Raw genomic sequence first — 19,297 nt, 5'->3', positions numbered from 1 at the left:
TTATGTCTTTTAAATAATATTACCAAAAAAAATTTCAATCATAACTGGAATACTAAATTTTAGAACAAAAAAAAATTGTCCGGAGGACTATATGTCTACGCATTATGAAAAAAGATAGATCACGTGAGTTTCTCATTTTGCCAACAATTTCTATCCACGTGATTTTGTGGCGTAGCTTTGTCACATATCGGCCTGGCCAAAAATTATGAATTTATTTAAACTGATACTAACTTGTTATAGTTTTATATTATTAATAAAGTATCTTTATGTTAAGACTTTGATGGCAACGTGATTTACCACGGGCGTAAATCTTACAATACATTACAATACCAATCTCTAAGGACTATCTAAGTGACGGATGAACGGGATCGTGACACCACTTCGAACTTCGAAGTGTAATGTTTGTTATATGACATAAAGAATACGAAATAGTCAACATCATGTCCATTGATTTTGAATCTGTATGACCACACATAATTAAGTAATTAAGTGGTGAGTATCATTATTAGTTTGCCGGATGGATTTATGAGCTCTTCCACCTTTGTTCCGTCCTAAAATTTTTTGACATGAAAAATTTTCAACTCCATTTTTACGATTCATAAATTATACATATTCCGCCGATTTCTGTTTTACCAAAAATTATTAATATTTTAAGATTTTTCAATTAAATACCTTTTTCAACAATAATATTAATTTTGTAAATTTTTCTGAATGCATCAATTATTTAATGCAGAAATTTCTCAAAAAAATCTCTCAAATTGGTTTTCTCAAACAAAAATCTATATCAAAAATTCAAATGGATTTTATTAAAAAATTTCCATAGACTTTATAAAAAAAAATTTCTCGTTAAAAAAAGATTTTTTTAAAAATGAATTTTATTAAATAAAAAGTTTTTAGATGAATATTAAAAATTCTTACAATAAATCAATTTTAATTTGACTTACTGGAAAATTCTTCAGTCCTATTATAGTAAATTAAACACTATGTAAAAAGAATTTTTTTATTGTAATATAATTTAATTTAATAATAGAAATGAAAATAATACAACATAAAAAACCAAGTAAATATAATTACTTCATTCTTTAATATATTTCGTATTTTTTTTTTTATCATATCTGTTATTTTATTTTTGTAAATTTTTTTAAACTTCATCTATATAACAAAAAATTATGTCTGACGTTTTAGACTTTAGAATATAAATAATTTGGATTGTGTAACATGAAACCCATGACATACCTATTTACAATTTATCAAATTATTTGAATGACAATCAAATTTGTATTATTAAAAAAAAAAAACGTAAAATATTTTTCTTTTTTTGGTTATGAGGCGTAAAATATTACGCCTCAAGGTCACAAAATTTATGTGGGACAGCATGAAATTTTGATCAACAATTTGCATTTTAACTTAAAATAATTCATTCATTCTTTCTCATTTGATTACATTACATTATGTCCACTCTTCGATATGAATTAATTTATGCAGCAAATAGTAGAGCAACGACATTAATAGATACTAGTATTTACAATGATATACACAAACAATTTGAATTTCAAAAGCAAACAGTCCTTGCTGATAAAATTCTAACAAATGATGAAAAAACTTATGCAATAAGATTATTAACTAGATATAATGATCGAGATAAAGTTATTTTTAATTCAGGAACAAAAAGAGTTTGTGAAAATTGTAAGCAAGAATGTTTAGCCACATTATATTGTGAATATTGTGTTCGAAATTATTTAAAAGAAGATTTTTCAAATTGGACATCTGGAAATGATGATATTGATAATTTAATACAGAAATGTCAAATGGAAACACTTATGCCAAATAAGGTAGTTGAATGGATCCCATATAGTAATTTAGAAAATATTAAATATTTAACAAAAGGTGGATTTTCTGAAATTTATACAGCAGTTTGGATTGACGGAGCGTATGAAGAATGGGATTATGATAAAAAACAATTAAAAAGATTCGGAAAGCATAATATAGTGCTTAAAAAATTAGAAAATGTTAAAAGTGCAAATCAAAGTTGGTTTGAAGAGGTTTGTATTATTGTATTCTATTTTTATAAAATTGTTGTAATTTTTTTGTATTAACACTAGTAGTATTTTTACAAATTAATATCTTTTAGGCTAAATCACATTTAACTATAAGTAATAAATGGCCAAGAGTTCTTCGATGTTTTGGTTTAACGCAAAATCCATCAAATGGAAATTATATGCTTGTAACGAATGAAATGGATATCGATTTAAGAAAATATTTACAACAAAATCATAAACAACTTACATGGAAAGATAGAATGATAATTATTAATGAAATAACTCTTGCACTTTATTTTATTCATAAAGAGAAAGCAATTCATAGAGATTTGCATTCTGGAAATATATTATATTCACAACTTAATAATTCTTGGCGTGTTAGTGATCTTGGATTTTGTGGACCTGCTGATAAATCATCAACAAGTATATATGGAAATCTTCCTTACATAGCACCCGAAGTTATTGTTGGAAGAGAATATACTTTTGCATCTGATATTTATAGTATTGCAATTCTTATGTGGGAAATTTCATCTGGACAAACACCATTTATAAATTATGAACATGAAAATGATATTGTAATGAATATTATTAACGGTATAAGACCAAAAATTGTGCCAGGAACTCCATTAGAATATAAAAATTTAATGAAAGAATGTTGGGATGCTGATCCATTAAAAAGACCTGATGCTGATACACTTTGTGATAAAATAGAAAAAATTAATTTATATTATCAAAATATGTCAGATGAATTATTCAAATCAGAAATGGATAATTTAGAAATGAATAAAGTAGAAGAAAATTATACGAGTAGCAGATTATTTACAAGTAAAATTCACAACTTTGGAAATCTACATGAACCAAGAAATGCTACAGAAGGTACAAGTGTATATATTTTATTAATGAATATATTTATTTTAAAATACATTATTAATGTTATTTTTTTATTATAATAGAAGAACAAGAAGGTATAACCGTACAAATAATGATTTCTACCATTTTTTGATTAACTATAATAATTTAGTTTATTTTACTACTAATAGTGTTTCATAGTAAATCGTATGATTTTAACAATAGTAAGTATTTAATAACATTATAGCGTTGAATTATAATATATTAATGTTTAATAATTAATTTTATTTTAGTTAACGACTTTAACAAATCATCAAAAGTAATTACTATTTTTAGAGGTAATGTATTTTAATTATTGTCAAATCGAGATTGATTTATAGATTAATTCTATATCTTAATTTTAGGTGATACTAGTGAAAAATTACCCAAAGAATTTAAAAAGTTGCAAATAAATTCAAATAGTAAGTAAATTACTAACAAATAAAGTTACTATTTCAATTTAATTTATTAAACGCGACTTTTTATTTAAAATTTAGATGATGAAAAAGAAAAAACTCAAAAATATTTCGACGGTAGGTGAAAATTTTACTTAATAACAAACAATTCTAATACTGTTTTAATTCTATTTACTTATTCCTTACAGATGATGATGAAGTATATAATAATCCAAACTTTCATTCAAAAGAAACAAGATGAACTGGAAATTCCTGATGGTAAGCTCTTAAAATATAGTAGAAAAAATAAATTTCTTATAAAGCAAATAATTAATCTATAATTTTGTTATTTTTATATCTTTAGATGGATTTTGAATTGTCTTTTGATGAATCAAATTAATAATAATTTTTTTTTTTTTATATTTTAAATTATTAAATTATTATCGCTTATTATTTATTTATCATGGATTATTTAAACACTAAGACTAGAGTAGTAAATGTTTACAAAATTCTTAGTTTGTAATTTAAATAAATTATTAAATGTATAAATACCTTATAATGAATTAGTATACTATTTAAATTATTCAAATTTTTTAATGTTGTTCTATTATAACAAGAAAAAAAATTAACATTTTAATGGTAGTAACTAAAGTTTAGATTCGAGTATTCAATAAAATTTATTTTTTCAAAAAAAAAAAATAATAAATATTAATAAATAACTAATGCTTTTAAGAATTAAAATATTGTGCATTTATTTATACTGTAAATAAAGATAAGCAAAAAATTTGAATTCTTTTAATATTTTATTTATTTATTTATTATTTTTTTTTTAACGGCTTTTTTTATTTATTTACGTGCGGCGATATATTATTTTATTATTATTATATATGTAATTTTTTTTGAAATGACAAATTACGAAATATTATATATATAATAATATGTAAAAATTTTCTTTATTGATAAATTTAAAAAAATTTTTATTATATGAAAAAAAAACCTTCACAACATCCGCTTCAATATTTTTACCTACTCACCGACAAAAACAGTTAATAGTATATATTTTTTATAATTTCCCCTTAACTTTACCATACAAAAAACTTTCCTATTAAAATTTAAAATTCATAACATAATAGTATTATTATCTGTTATCAATAAAAAAAAATACAAAGTAAATTGTTATAATTATAATTATATTACTTACTTTGTCAATCTATTACTATAAATATCAGTTTTATTACTAAAGAAATAAAATATTGTGTGAATGATCTTTGAATGTTCGTGGCATCGTCCTTCTACGTTTATATAATGTAATTTCGGATAACATTTCTTTAATTTGCTTGAAATTTTTTTAACACCTTTTACCCATTTGAAATTTCCTTTATCCCGTTGCTCTAATGAGATTAATTAAACTGTTGATAAAGCATATAATATGTCAAATTAAATTTTAAATTACCTTTAAAAATTCAAGTACTTTTTCAGTTGTATTGATAAGCCTTTCATATTTTTCCTTACAAACTTGCAAATCCACACCTACAACTTCAAAACTTGGTGTTGTTAATTCGGACAATTTACTTCTCATACTTTACAAACAAGTTGAAATGATGTAGTACTAACAAAAGGATACTGATGATGATGATGAACTTCTTGATTAACTATTCCTTTCTGTAGTACAAGATGTTTGCAAATAAAAAAACGGCTGATAAGAAAGCTGGACATCCACAAATCAAATTATTAGTATCAGTCAATATGTATTACTATTTTTAGTTCGTGTTGAAGCTTCCTTCCATTCCTTTTTAAATGTCTTCCGCCAGTCATCTTCTTCCCTTTTACCACAAAAATTTGATTGAATTTTCTTTCATTGTGTGGAATTACTTGTTTTATTATAATAAATACAACCAAATCTAGGCGCGGTTGAAAAAATTTATATAAACAATCTCTTTTCAATACCTTTCAGTGAGCCTCAACGAACATATTCGTTTTAAAAATAGAAGCTTATCACTGCTTCCTGCCCGAAACCATAAAAACAACGATCCGCACTATACCGCTCATTCCAAGGGTACACCCAAAGCCACGGTAAAGAATGTTGTTTGTAAAAATTATAAACTTCTTGTACAGCTGCTGCCCAAATTTGGGTTGAAGGAAGATACTGTCCATTAATTGTTGGAATGAAGTGCTTAATGAAGATGGCCATTCATCATTTTCCAAATTAATTTCCTTATTTCTTTTGGACAAAAAACCATCTTTTCTTTAGTTATACTTAGATAAAATAATGGATCAATAAAGGAAAATTGCTGCTGCGCTATAATTAATATGTTGAGTCTTGATAATCTTAATTCTACCGCTTTCTTTATATGCCAAAGGCACAGTTGTATCTTGATATTTTTCTATACAAATAGTGATACGATCCTATTTTTAAAAAATGTTATCCGGATCCAATCCCAAATATATTCAGGTAATTCGGATGTCTAAAAAATTTACAAGCCATTAAATTAGGATCTATCCGGATTAATCTTAATCCGAATTTTAGAGGATCATCTGTAAATTTTATTGGTTAAAAGTTTTATTGTTGTGACGTTTTTTTGTAAAAATTTATTCATAGATATAAATTATTCTTTACTTGATGTTTCTATTTATTCTTATTACAAATTAAAATATTAGAAAAGAAGGAAAACTTACGAAAACTGTCTTAAAGACTTAAAAAATTCAATAATTCCGACCAAAAAAGAAAAAAACAAAGATATAATACGATCACGAACCTTAATTATGAACACAAAAACAAAATATCTACGTACAATTTATATCACACTTAAATTACTCTATATAGATACTCTAGCATCCTTGGACAACGGAACGTGTCAACTATTTCGTTAACGAAAGAAACAATAATCTTACAAAAATCAAACAAAAATGATTAATTCAATACTTTAACGAAAACCGCGACGAATCATCCTGGATCGTATTTACTATACTAAAGGAACAAATTTTTACTAACACAAAAATTATAGAGAAACAAGCCATCAAACATTATCAAACTAACGCTTCTAGCAACGACAAAACGGTTTATTCACTGTTAGAAGTCCTCCCTAAAGAATGGTAAGAATTTTATAATCCTTCATTATACCATTAATCTGGATATCCAAATATTTTTGGAGCCAAATTTATAATTCCACGATAGCCGTTCTAACAAATTCTTAACCGTAAATTTCCTTTTTTTAAGAAATTGTAATTTTTATTTTCTTTTTTTTTGGAAATTATTGCTAACATTATTCTGGACAGCGCCATAAAATTGGCCCGAATCACTGCTAATGGATTGGAGTCAGTATTTCTGGATTTGGTTCATACCAATTTTATCAATCCACTTCGAAATTAAAGAAACTTTTAAATTAACAAACTTTGAAACAATAATTCCACCAATTTTTCTATATAATATTATCATTTGGCTTACTATTAAGATTTAAATAAGATTCTAATAATTCCGACGTTTTCCATATACGAATTGACATAGTTTTAACAATGTTTTAATCAAATGATTACTTAATTAAGATAATGAGAAATCTTTGTCTATTTAATCTGGGTGATGTGAGAAATAATTAAGTTCATAGGATATTTTGACAGTAAAAATTGATTTTAGTGAAACATCACAAATCTGATTACGAAAACTTTTTTATTTCTTTTCATTAAAAATTTTTTAATTACAGTAATACTTTGACTGCTTGTATACGTCACAATGATGACGACAAAATATTAAAATGGTAAGTCACACGGAATTTGTCAGCTGATCGAAATCCAACATTTAATGGATTCGCAAACTTAATTATTAAAAAAAATTGTTTTCTCTCTTACTCTTTTTCACATTATAAATTTAGCAGAAAATATGTCCAAGCAATTTTTTCCAAATTTAAGTCAAAACTATATTGAGATTTTGAAAGATGATGAATATTATGATATTACTATTGAAGTCGGTGAAGATCCAAATGTAAAAATATTTCGTGCACATATGATTATTCTGTATTACCGTTCTCCATTTTTACGTCGAACTTTGGCTTCCAACAAAAAGAATGATAAGGGTGCCTTGTCTCACATTAAATTATCAAACATTTCACCAGATATCTTTCAAATTATTTTAAAGTAAGTTTACATTACTAATTCTTATTAGTAATTTAAATATTTTATATTTAATACATTTTTTATTATTTAGTTACATTTATGGTGGTGTTATTTTATTAAATGAACAAGAACCTTCAGAGATTTTAAAAGTTTTGGTCGCTGCTGATCAACTACTGCTTCAAGAACTAATTGATTATTTGCAAACTTATTTAATTGAAAATAAATCCAAGTGGATGGAACAATATTTTGAACTTATTCACCAAGCAGGTTTTCAATCTAATTCTTTATTAGAACTTCAACAATATTGTACAAATTTCATGGCTAAATTTCCTGAAAAAATATTTAAGTCGCTTGATTTTACCTCACTTTCTGAGAAATCATTGATTTCGCTTATTAAAAGAGATGATTTACAAATGAAAGAAATTGAAATTTGGGATCATGTATTAAAATGGGGACTTGAGAAAAATCCTACACTTCTTCCAGATCCTACTACTTGGTCAGATTATGATCTCAAAATGATGGAAAATACTTTGCAACATTGTTTGCCTTCAATAAGATTTTTTAGTTTATCTTCTGAAGATTTCTTTCAAAAAGTTAGGCCTTATAAAAAACTTTTAAAACGTCAACTTTATGAAGAGTTATTAGAGTCATATTTAAATCCTAATAGTGAACCAAATGATAATATTTTACTTCCTCGATCTATAAATATTGATGGAATTATTGATTCAAAAATTGTCAATTTAAATATTGTTTCTATAATTTCTAGATGGATTGATAAAATTGATATTAAAAGCAAATATGCTTATGCAAGAGAATTATATTTACCATATGAATTTAAATTACTCTTAAGAGGAAGCAGAGATGGATTCACTCCTAAAAAGTTTCATGAATTATGTGATGATATACTTTATACTGTAACATTTGTCAAAATAAAAGAAACAGAAGAAATTATTGGAGGATATAATCCTTTAATATGGAAATCATCTGGTGGATATGTTAAAATTAAAGATAGTTTTATATATTCTTTTAAGAATAAAGACAATTTTAAAAATCCAATTTTAAGTCATGTAATAGCTACAAATCATGCATTGTATCATGGTAGTTGTATTGGACCTACGTTTGGTCGTGATATTAATATTCATACAAATGATAATGATAATGATAATGATGATTCAAAGGAATATAATTATTGTTGGTATAGACAAAAAAGCTATGAAAAAAAGATAAGAGATACAGAAGATTTTTTTTCAATAAAAGATTATGAGGTATTTCAAATTATGAAGAAAGATGATTAATACTCAAATAATTTTCTTGAAGTTTATTTGCTTATTTATCAATATATACAGATCATGATACAAAGTTGTTAGCAATCAGATGATCTAAATTTCATAGTGTTGTTTATTGTGATTGGCCGTTGTAATAATAAGTTGTATTCCAAAAAAGGAAGGAAGTAGGTCCTAATTTGGTTAGCAAATATGGCAAAACAGGGTCCGTTTTTATATAAAATATATATAAACATAATTGAAATTTCGTTTCATTGCAATGAATTTCAATTTCAATTTCAATTTCAATATATCAATTGATTGTTTTTTGGACAGCAGTTGTTTAAATAAATTTCGTGAATTGAAGTTGATCATCATTTACGTCACAGTAAGTAAAAATAATCTAAAATTGGATTCACATGTTATAAAAATTGAAACTTGTATATAGTAACTATAAATAAATTAGTTATAATGAAGGTACTTTTTTTTATTAATAAAATTGTATTTTTTTATTTGTTTGTTAATTAAATTAAAAATTGTGATTTTTCCCATAAATTACACATTTTTTTAATTAATAATAAAAAAAATAAATAAATTTACAAATTGAAAATCGAAAGATTTACGTCACAATGAAAATAATCTACAATTAAATTCACATGTTAATATTAGTTAAAAGAACTAAAGCCCGCAATTAATGACTATAAATAAATTAGTTATAATGAAGCTACCTTTTTTTATTAATAAAATTGTATTTTTTTATTTGTTTTTTTAATTAATAATAAAAAAATAAATTTACAAATTGAAAATTGAAAGATGATCATCATTTACGTCACAATGAAAATAATCTACAATTAAATTCACATGTTATTATTAGTTAAAAGAACTAAAGCCGCAATTAATAACTATAAATAAATTAGTTACAATGAAACCACCCTTTTTTTATAGCTATAATTATAAAAGTGTGGTTTTTTTCAACAGATTATTACACTTTTTTAATAATAAAAAATAAATAAATTTACAAATTGAAAAATTGAAAGATGATCATCATTTACGTTACAAGAAAATAAACTAAAATTGAATTCACAGGTTAGAAAATTTAAAGCCGCATATAGTAACTATAAACAAATTAGTTCTAATAAAATTACCCTTTTTTTTTATCATTTATTTAATTAATAAAGTAATATTTAACAGTTAATGAGATTATGTTATTTCAATCATAAACTATTATATAAATTAATAAATTAATTTTATTATATAAATTGTAATAAATTTTTGATAAAATCAATTTTTTTCAATGTAAATAAATAATAAAATCGCAATTTTTCAATAAAAACTACTTTTTTTAAAATTTAAATAAATGTAATAAAATCATCATAATTTTGAAATAAATTGTAATAAAATCGTAATTTTTTCAATAAAATTGCATTTTTTTTAATAAATTTGATAAAAATCAAAATTTTTCATATATTAATAAATAATAAAATCGTAATTTTTTCAATGAACCACTTTTTTAAGTTTTAAATAAAATGTATCATAATTTTGTAATAAATTGTAATAAAATCACATTTTTTTAATAATCATAAATCATAAATAATAATAAATAATTGTAATATTATTACTTTTTTTTAAAAAATAAAATATATTATAAATATATTAAAGTCATAATTTTTTTTATAAATATAAGTAATTCATTTACTTTTTTTTACTTTTATTCATTTTTCATTTTAATAATAATCAGATTTAAAAAAAATTTCGAAATATGATTGCAAACATTACAACCATCGTGTATATACTCTCTGTGACTGATGAAACTTATTAATAATGGTGTCTTGCAGAAAGGCATGTCTATTTCCCGAATTGATAATGAAGATTCATTTCATCAAATATATAAATTTTACAATTATATGACCTTAATAAATAACACAGACCTTGATTCAGATGATGGATCTGAAGTAACTTCGCCACTTAAGGCAGAAAATGTATACTTAATTACAGGAAAATTTTCAACAACTCAAGATGGTTCAATAAACGTCTCTATTACAACTAATGTACAACTCCTTATCGATAAGGAAGATATTCCTATAATAAAACCAACTGTACATCTTCTTGGAAAGACTTTGGGGTATGCAGAATTAACAGAAAGTGGATATACTTTACAAATACAAGTAAAGCCATATTTATCTAAGGATCAATTTACTCCATTTACTGTAAATTTAACTCACCCACCAAATGGGCGATTTAAGAACGCGTTAACAAAAGCCAGAAAAAATTCAACAGTTCATACAACAGGAGTATTTTTTTTTGCAAAAGATCAATTATACTGTGAAATTTTGGAATTTCAGTTTGTATCAGCAAAAATAGAATCAGATAACAGTATTGTAGTTCCATGGAAATCAAAATCTGATTCACGTAATGAAGGATCTTCAAAATCTGTTATAGAACAAAGAATTTCTCTCATACAACAGAATTCAACAACACAACCATCATTGTCAATGACACCAACTAAAAATAAACATAAAACAAATATGACTAAAATAGCAGATATTTCAAGATCTTTGCTATTACAAAATCAACAAAGTGATGAAATTCATGATAGTGAAATTTCTATTACAAATGAAGAAAATGAAGAAAGAATTAATGAAAATATTGAAGAAAATGAAAAAAGAAATGAAAATATAAGAAAATGAAGAGAGAAACGAAAATATTAAAAAAAAAATAATACACCAAAAATTTCAAATTCAACAAGAGGTAGAAAAAAACAAAAACTAAATAATGTTTATGAACTAACGTAACCCAGTAATAATCTTTTCTTTAATTTTTTTTATTATCTGTTCTTTATATTTTATATGTAATAAGTGCTATATTTATTTTTTTTAATGAAATAAAAAACGTATTTTATTTTTTATGTCAAAGAAAAGTGGTTTAAAAAAAAATTTGAAGTCTACGTAAAATTTAATTGCTGATCATGTTACACATGTCATAGATCACCTGACAAATACGAACTGTTTTTAAAATTCTTTTTTTATTATCTATTGTTTTTTATATTTTATATGTAATAAGTACTTTATTTATTTTTCAATGAAATAAATGAAATAAAAGAAGTTGCATTTATTTTATTTTTATATCAAAGTATAATTAGTTCAAAAAAAAAATTTGAAGTCAACGAAGTCAACGTAAAATTTAATTGCTGATCGTACTATTATGCATGTCATAGATCACCTGACAAATACGAACTGTTTTTAAAATTCATTTTTATTATCTGGTATTTTTTATATCTTATATGTAATAAACATTATATTTATTTATTTTTTATTAAAAAAAAAATTGAAGTTATTGTAAAATTTAATTGTTGATCCTTAATAATAATATTACAAATATATGTTATAGATCACTGATCATATATATACGAACTATTAAAACTTTCATAATAATTTGATTACTAATAATTTTTTTAATAATTTATTACTAACATTAAATCAATAAAACTGAATCAGATGTCCTAAATGGGATCAAATTCAAACAATGAATTTAAATAGAGATGCATTCAAAGTAGATCCAAATGTGATTAAAGAATATTCTCGCTTGGAACAAATAGCATCACAACCGCTTCCTATTTCATAAACAAACCTAGATTATCATGTTATCAGTTATCATATAAGTATAATAAAGCAATTAGGGGTTCTTTAAAAAAAATGTTTATTTGACTATGCATTTATGCTCATGTTACACCTAATTTTATTTTGAAGGCCGCCGCCAGGCGGCCATAGTGGTACAGTTCTAGTTTATATTTTAAATGAACTTTATCATTTATTATATTTTGGTATATTCAACAAATTAACAAAACCATATTATTGTATTTCACTCCAGTTTACTTGCTTGATACTGTTTAAAAACTACAAATAACTCAAATATTATATAAAATTTGACAATATAACACAAATATTTAGTATTTTGACACAATTTTTACTGTACATTTACAGAATATATGAGATTTTCAAATTATTGCTTTAGGCATAAATAATATTGTTAAAATTTAATAAATAGGAGAAATTGACATTTTTCTATATTCCCATTGTCGTCCTATATAATACCAATTATTTTTACATTTATTGTTTATGTTGACTCATTGTTTGAAATGATGTCTTTTCCATTTTAAAGGAATAATTTTCATTTTACCATTTGCTAAGAAAGAAAATTTTTATACAATATATAAATAATATATAAATAAGTAATATTAATTCTTGCTGTATTTAATGGCCAGCTAGTATTTGAGACCATAATAAAGAAAGTTCACGTGAACTTTAAATGATACATTTAACTTCGACTTTTAAGTAATTCTGTATTTTTCTGTATACACATAGCGGGTAAAAGATTATATTTGAAAATATTCAATTTTGTTGCTTAAAATCATGATATAAAATTGGCAAATTAGGATCATTTATTTGTTATTAAATTATCCTAATTTTTTCTAGCAATGGCCAAAATTGAATGAAAACTAAATCTCTCCATATCAAAATCTCCGTATAATAAAACAGAGTAAAATTTGATTACTGTACTATATACGACATCCTAAAATTTTATCTAAAATATTTAATTTTAATTTTGATTTTCTAAATTATTTATCTAATTCTACCTTCTTTTGATCAGGTTGTCACGATGCATCGAATAACCATGAATTGCTTATCCTGCTTGATAGGCAAGTCATAATCCAATTCCGGTTAATGAAATTTTAATCGGAATTTTTTTTTTCCAACCGATCTAAATTTTTTCGGTTCCCCTTTTTTTAATTTTCATTTTTTTTTCTTGAACCAAATGGTTAGTTCTTTTTTTTCAAATTTCTTCTTTTCTCGAAACACCTTTTTCTTTTCCTATTTTTTTTCTTTTTTTAAAAATTTTTCGTTTTTTTCCTCTTTCTTTTTTATTCTTTTCCCGTTTAGATTTGGTTTTTTTCCAAAACCGAAAAATTATTATTATTTTTTTTTTATTAAATAATCTTTTAAGACTTATATTATTTTTTTTTGGTCTTTTTTAGACCATATTATTAATTTTTTTGAAATTTTTTTTTTTTTGGTCTTTTTGGACTGAATTATTGTCCTTTTTTTTCAGAATTTCTTTCGGTACTTATTTTCTTTTCTAATCCGAAAAAATTTTTCCCCTATTCCTTTTTCGGTTTGACTTTTTTTCTTTCAAACCGAATTTTTTTTCCCGAATACATTTTTTTTTTCATGACAATAGACCGTTGTGATTAATCTTTCTGAGATTTTTTTTTCATATTAAATTTTTTAAGATAAAAAAAAAGATTTTTTTGTAGCAATGTAACAATAAACTATTTATACAAAATTATTTTTGTAATGAATTGTAAATTTCACAGTACTGCAACATTTGTTCGTATGATAAATTAAAATTTGCATTTAATAATAATATTTATACTGCACACAATTCATATAATCATATTGATTGTGTAATTTACTACATTTATTTCCTACTAATACCATCATAATAATAGTTACCTACTCTCTTGCTTGATGGACAAGTATCATCCCGGCGCAACGCGACGGGTTACGCCTAGTATTACTTATAATAAGATCAAAAATTGTAAATTTTAAAGAATTCATAATCGTAAAAGTTTGGAACTATTATTTTAGAAAAGGGAACTTTATCTAGTATGAGTATTACTAAGATCAAAATTTGTGGGAACTGTAAGTGGAAGACTTCAATAATTAGGAGATGAAAAACACTTAAAATTTATTTTGATGAAAATCATTTTCTTATAAAAAGAGGCAAATATGTATTTGGATCTATTAAGAATTATCGGGATTTGTAATTATACTTTTAGAGATTAACTTATTAGGAAATATTATTAAACCAAGCATTATATTATTATATGTGTGTAAATTTATATTATTAATAAAACATCATTTTTGGTTTACTACGGGCGTAGGTCTTACACGTTAAACTTGTTTAAAATAAATAATTATTTAATCGTAAAGTCTATTTACTTAATCCTGATTATTAACCAGTGGTCCGAGAACACTATTATTAACAATACCGGGGCTGTCTTAGATAACCTTGAAATGCTGAAATAAAATTGTTCGGTGGGGTATCAATGTGCCCCATAAACATCGGAAGAAGCGAATTGTTATCCCCATCTTCTGATTCGGTTTCGGATTCAAGATCAGGCCAGCTGTTTCCCTCGAAATTCTCGATATGGATATTTGGATTAAGCAAAGCAAGCTGATCTACATCTTTTTTTTTAACACCCAGATAATCATTTGTCATAAATTTTGAATTTCAAGAAATTCTCTGTTGCCAATCATTCCCTAATTTATTATTGATCTAGCCATTTTGGTAAAAAAAGGTCCATTTAATCTTTAAGTACTTAGTAAATTAGTACTTAGTACAGTACAGTACATTGAACAATCATTACGGAAACTTTTTGCGCTGAGTTCTTCTGTGCTACTAAAAATCATTATTGACTTGATAGATCATGAAGAAATTTACATTTCTTACTTTTATGTTGATCATCAAAAAATTTTTTTACACGAACAAAAAAAAATTCTAATATTTTCTAGTGAAATTAATTAATTATTTTATTAGAAAAAAAATCAAAAAAAAAATGGGAACTATTTAAATTTAAGCAAAGATATTATTTATTTTAGCAATAAATTAAAAAAAAAAATTTTTTATTTTACGGAATAAAAAAATATGAACATTTTTAATTTTAATTTAACGTGGTGACACAGGCAACTAATTGATTTACGTTTTCGCATTTTTTTTTATGAAAATTATTAATAAAAAACGTTTTACAACATTTTGTTAAACAATTAAAAAACATTTACCTACTTTTTTAAATAGGTCACTTTTTTTATAATTTTTTAATAATAGAATAAATTGAGCAGTTTTTATTAAAAATAATAAAAATTTTTTTAATTTAGAAAAAGAAATTGGCCAATTTTCTATTGAAAAATAAAAATTTTTTTTTCAATTTTTATAAAAAAATTGCCCAATTTTTTATCATAAAAAAACTAGCAGCTACTTACTGTTAATTTGCACCATTTACCAATATATTATTATTAAAAAAAATCACCAAAAAATTTTATCATATCTATTGCCCTATAAAAAATTTTCTGGGTAAATTCCGATAAATGATCATTTTTCTAGTTTTCATTCCAAAAGAACTCCAATATGTGATCAATTTTCTAAAAATTTTTTATAGGGTTGTTATTAAAAAAAAAAGAAACTTTTTTACAATCTCATTAAATATAATCTATATAATCTATAGTTATAAAAAATTTCTATTAATGGTAACTAAAAAGAATCTTACTAATTATCCATTATCAATCTATCATTAATTAAATAGAAAAAAATCTTAGAAAATATTTTTCATAATGATCTATTACTAAAAAAAAATTCAAAGATTTTTTTATATGCATCTACTATTAGCAATATCAATCAATTATTATTAAAAAAAATCTCAAATAAATTTATTATATCTGTATTATACTACCAATAAATTTGTCATTAAAAAGATCTCAGAAATTTTTTTATATAATCTATTGAATCTATTGTTATTAGAAAAAGTCCCAGGGAATTTTTTTAGATCCATTATATTATACCAATTTATTGTTATTAAAAAAATCTCTAAATAATTAAAACAAATAAAAATATTAAATAAATTAGCATATTTTTTTATTATTTATATACAATTAAAAATAATAACGATTACTCCTTCTTTTAATTAATAGCATTATTTAACATTTTTCTATATGCAATTTTACTATTACTAGTATTTAAACAAAGGATATAAATTCATAATGATGGCATGTAAACAATTTACTCTAATCTAGTATTTAAAATATTATCAACTATGTCAATAGGATTAAATTCTATATTTCTTTATAGTATTAGGTATATTTAGTTCTTCACACAACCCATTTTCTCCATCCTGAAAGATTGGATTTTGTAAATCTATAAAATCTTAGTAGTAGTATATGGTGATGTGTTAAATTCCAAATTTAAAAAATTTAAAAGCAGTTTTCAAATATAAAAAAAAAAAAGTTTATATTATTTATATTAATGTTAAGTATATTAAGTTTAAAAATAGTTACAATTATATAAAGTCTAAAAAATATAAAAGTAATTACATAAAAAGTTCATGTAAAGTCTAAAAGTCTAAAAATTCCATATGGCAAAAGTCATTTATGGCACCATACAACAATGTGACAGGATGGTCGGGATGTTGACAAAAATGACATAACTACCTAAGGTTCAAAAGTCTGCACCACTACTAAAAAACAATCATTAACTTAATAAGTTATTAATATACGGCTCTATAGGACCATCATGTACACGTTGTACCAATATTTTGCATGTCATGCTTAATATAGCGATTATAGCGTGCTCAATATTATTAAATGCAAATTTACATAATTATGAAGTTTATAAAATACAGTATATGATTATAGATATTATTACTGTATAATTTAAAATAAGCTAATTATACTAATTTTATATTAAAATCTGAATTTGACAATGCACCACTTTGAATTATTTTTGTTAATGCACCATTGTCTTTCTACCAGTATGTGGAACAATTTTCCTGTTGCTAATATTGAGACCCGAATTGACACAGATCAATCTCATAAGTGATTTAATATGATTTAATCCAACGTGATTTCTTTTGTACCATATACCAGAGAAAAAAGCTTAAATTATACATTAGTTATTATCTTTTTTTTATTATTATTAAAGTATAATATACCAACCATCTTCATCATCCTTTTCCTGCAAGTAAAATTCAGGATCAGCATCTCTTGGGCGCGATGAAATATATTTTTCATAATATGAAATAATTTCTTCATTATAAGGTATTAAAATCTTGTCTGCCTTTCCTCTGCTTCCAAATGCTCCCCTTTGATTGGTTTTACTACGATAAATATATACTGTAAACCCTCCATCTTCTCTTTTTACAAAATCCTCTAATAGAAGTGTAGAATGCTCTTCACCCGGATACCTAATAAAATTGCATTATAAAAGTAAACACGATATAACAATCATTCTGGTGTTGTGCCATCTAATATTTTGTGATTAAGAATTGTTGAAATTTCATCTGTGGTTAGTGCATCAGCACCCTTTGCAGCATTGAGGCCCAAGTCAGAAAGTAACTTTATCTTTCCATTAATAACTTCCCAAAAAGTTGGAAAAGTTGCTTGGTTATGAAGGTCTAAGCCAGTTATTACTGAATTTTTGACAAGATGTCGATGTATAGCAGCAATAGCACAACGGATAGAACTTGCAGAATATTGTTGTCCATTTTTCTGTTTCATTTCTGCTATATAGGTTGCTAGTTGCTTATCAAGTTCCTGTGCTGAAGATACGTATTCAATTTTTTCTTCTACAAATTTTCCTCTTCTAAACTCTTCAAGATTACGAAGCCAGATTTTTGTGGCATTGGTTGTGCTCTTTACTTGTCCAAATTCTTTAAAAAATTCAATATTACTGTTATACTCATTTGCCTATAATAAAAATGCATAAAATAAAAAGATAATATTTTATTATTAGCATAACAATCAAATATTCATAAAAATATATTACTTTTGAAGTTTGTGCACGTTTATTGCTTTCTTTTGACATTACATTATTTATGTACTAAAAGATTCAATAAAGGTGATTTAGAAAGAGAAGAAGAAGCAAGCTTTAATATGACGTAAATAAACTAATAAAGTATAAAAAAAGTTTAATGATGGTCATTCTGATCTGTATATTAATATTGTTATTGTACGGGCGTGCTTGATAATGATCTGATGTGGCACTCCGTGCCACATCATACCATTATCAAGCACGCCCGTACAATAACATACAAATAATAGTCTATTACCAATCTACTGTTATTAAAAAAGAGTGATAGAAAACTTATTTTACCAACCTATTTTTTTTTACCAACCTATTATATTAAAAAATTCCAGAAAATTCTTTTTTATACCATACTGATCTATTGTATTAAAAAAAATCACAGAAATTTTTTTTGTATCCATTATACTATATTGATCTATTGACTCTAGTCTACTTCAGAATTAATTGATTGGCATTTTGATCACAAAAACTAAAAACTAACCAAAATTTGCGATTAAAGTTCAATTTTGAGCAGATGATTGATTGATTGTGATAAACTATTAACCAACCAATTAATTAGTATTTTGTTGTTTTTGTTTATTTCTGTCAGTATTATCTACTTGATCAAAACGATCTACGTTTTTGGTGTTTCACGTTGAACGGTCAGTTGGTCATCTTACAGTTAAATTTATTGGTCATAATTTTTAGTGTAACCGATCAAAAATCACGATCAAAAGTAGAAAAAAAATTCAGAAAATTTCTTTATATCTATCTATTATATATACTATACCGATTGTCCAGCCTCCCAAGTAAAAAGTTTTATTCTAAGCTTTAAACATACGGTAAAATTATTGAAAATAGTAACAGATAACGTTCTAAATTCAAAAAAACTTTTAAAAAAAAGACTAACTTCACATTCTGAGACTCTGAGACGTGATTTGCTGTGTTACCAACTAATTGAATTATAGTATACAAGACCATAATTTAATAATTT

General features: G+C 24.1%; 6 protein-coding genes across 6 annotated transcripts; 3 read left to right on the top strand and 3 right to left on the bottom strand.

The window, feature by feature from the left end:
* Positions 1-2,818: 2,818 nt before the first annotated feature.
* OCT59_012743 (uncharacterized protein) lies at positions 2,819-3,722 on the top strand (the record flags this gene model as incomplete). Its single annotated transcript, XM_066140330.1, has 8 exons — positions 2,819-2,915; positions 2,993-3,004; positions 3,080-3,112; positions 3,182-3,226; positions 3,293-3,349; positions 3,425-3,460; positions 3,532-3,542; positions 3,687-3,722. 8 exons carry the CDS (start codon positions 2,819-2,821, stop codon positions 3,720-3,722), a joined length of 327 nt encoding a protein of 108 aa, XP_066001216.1.
* An 805-nt stretch (positions 3,723-4,527) lies between these two features.
* On the bottom strand, positions 4,528-4,901 carry OCT59_012742 (uncharacterized protein; the record flags this gene model as incomplete). Its single annotated transcript, XM_066140329.1, has 2 exons — positions 4,528-4,614; positions 4,776-4,901. 2 exons carry the CDS (start codon positions 4,899-4,901, stop codon positions 4,528-4,530), a joined length of 213 nt encoding a protein of 70 aa, XP_066001215.1.
* A 2,295-nt stretch (positions 4,902-7,196) lies between these two features.
* Positions 7,197-8,724, top strand: OCT59_012741 (uncharacterized protein; the record flags this gene model as incomplete). The annotated part of the gene is made up of 2 exons (XM_025321905.2): positions 7,197-7,450; positions 7,521-8,724. 2 exons carry the CDS (start codon positions 7,197-7,199, stop codon positions 8,722-8,724), a joined length of 1,458 nt encoding a protein of 485 aa, XP_025167657.2.
* A 1,772-nt stretch (positions 8,725-10,496) lies between these two features.
* On the top strand, positions 10,497-11,378 carry OCT59_012740 (uncharacterized protein; the record flags this gene model as incomplete). The annotated part of the gene is made up of 1 exon (XM_066140328.1): positions 10,497-11,378. The coding sequence occupies one exon, from the start codon at positions 10,497-10,499 to the stop codon at positions 11,376-11,378; it is 882 nt and encodes a 293-aa protein (XP_066001214.1).
* Positions 11,379-14,730: 3,352 nt separating this feature from the next.
* On the bottom strand, positions 14,731-14,970 carry OCT59_012739 (uncharacterized protein; the record flags this gene model as incomplete). The annotated part of the gene is made up of 1 exon (XM_066140327.1): positions 14,731-14,970. The coding sequence occupies one exon, from the start codon at positions 14,968-14,970 to the stop codon at positions 14,731-14,733; it is 240 nt and encodes a 79-aa protein (XP_066001213.1).
* A 2,466-nt stretch (positions 14,971-17,436) lies between these two features.
* On the bottom strand, positions 17,437-18,324 carry OCT59_012738 (uncharacterized protein; the record flags this gene model as incomplete). Its single annotated transcript, XM_066140326.1, has 3 exons — positions 17,437-17,704; positions 17,857-18,206; positions 18,286-18,324. The coding sequence occupies 3 exons, from the start codon at positions 18,322-18,324 to the stop codon at positions 17,437-17,439; spliced, it is 657 nt and encodes a 218-aa protein (XP_066001212.1).
* Between the last annotated feature and the right edge of the window lie 973 nt (positions 18,325-19,297).

This window comes from Rhizophagus irregularis, chromosome 20 (assembly GCF_026210795.1).
Source record: "Rhizophagus irregularis chromosome 20, complete sequence".
NCBI classification, from domain to species: domain Eukaryota; kingdom Fungi; phylum Glomeromycota; class Glomeromycetes; order Glomerales; family Glomeraceae; genus Rhizophagus; species Rhizophagus irregularis.
The sequence above is the reverse complement of the archived record's forward strand: the minus strand, read 5'-3'. Positions and strand labels throughout refer to the sequence as shown.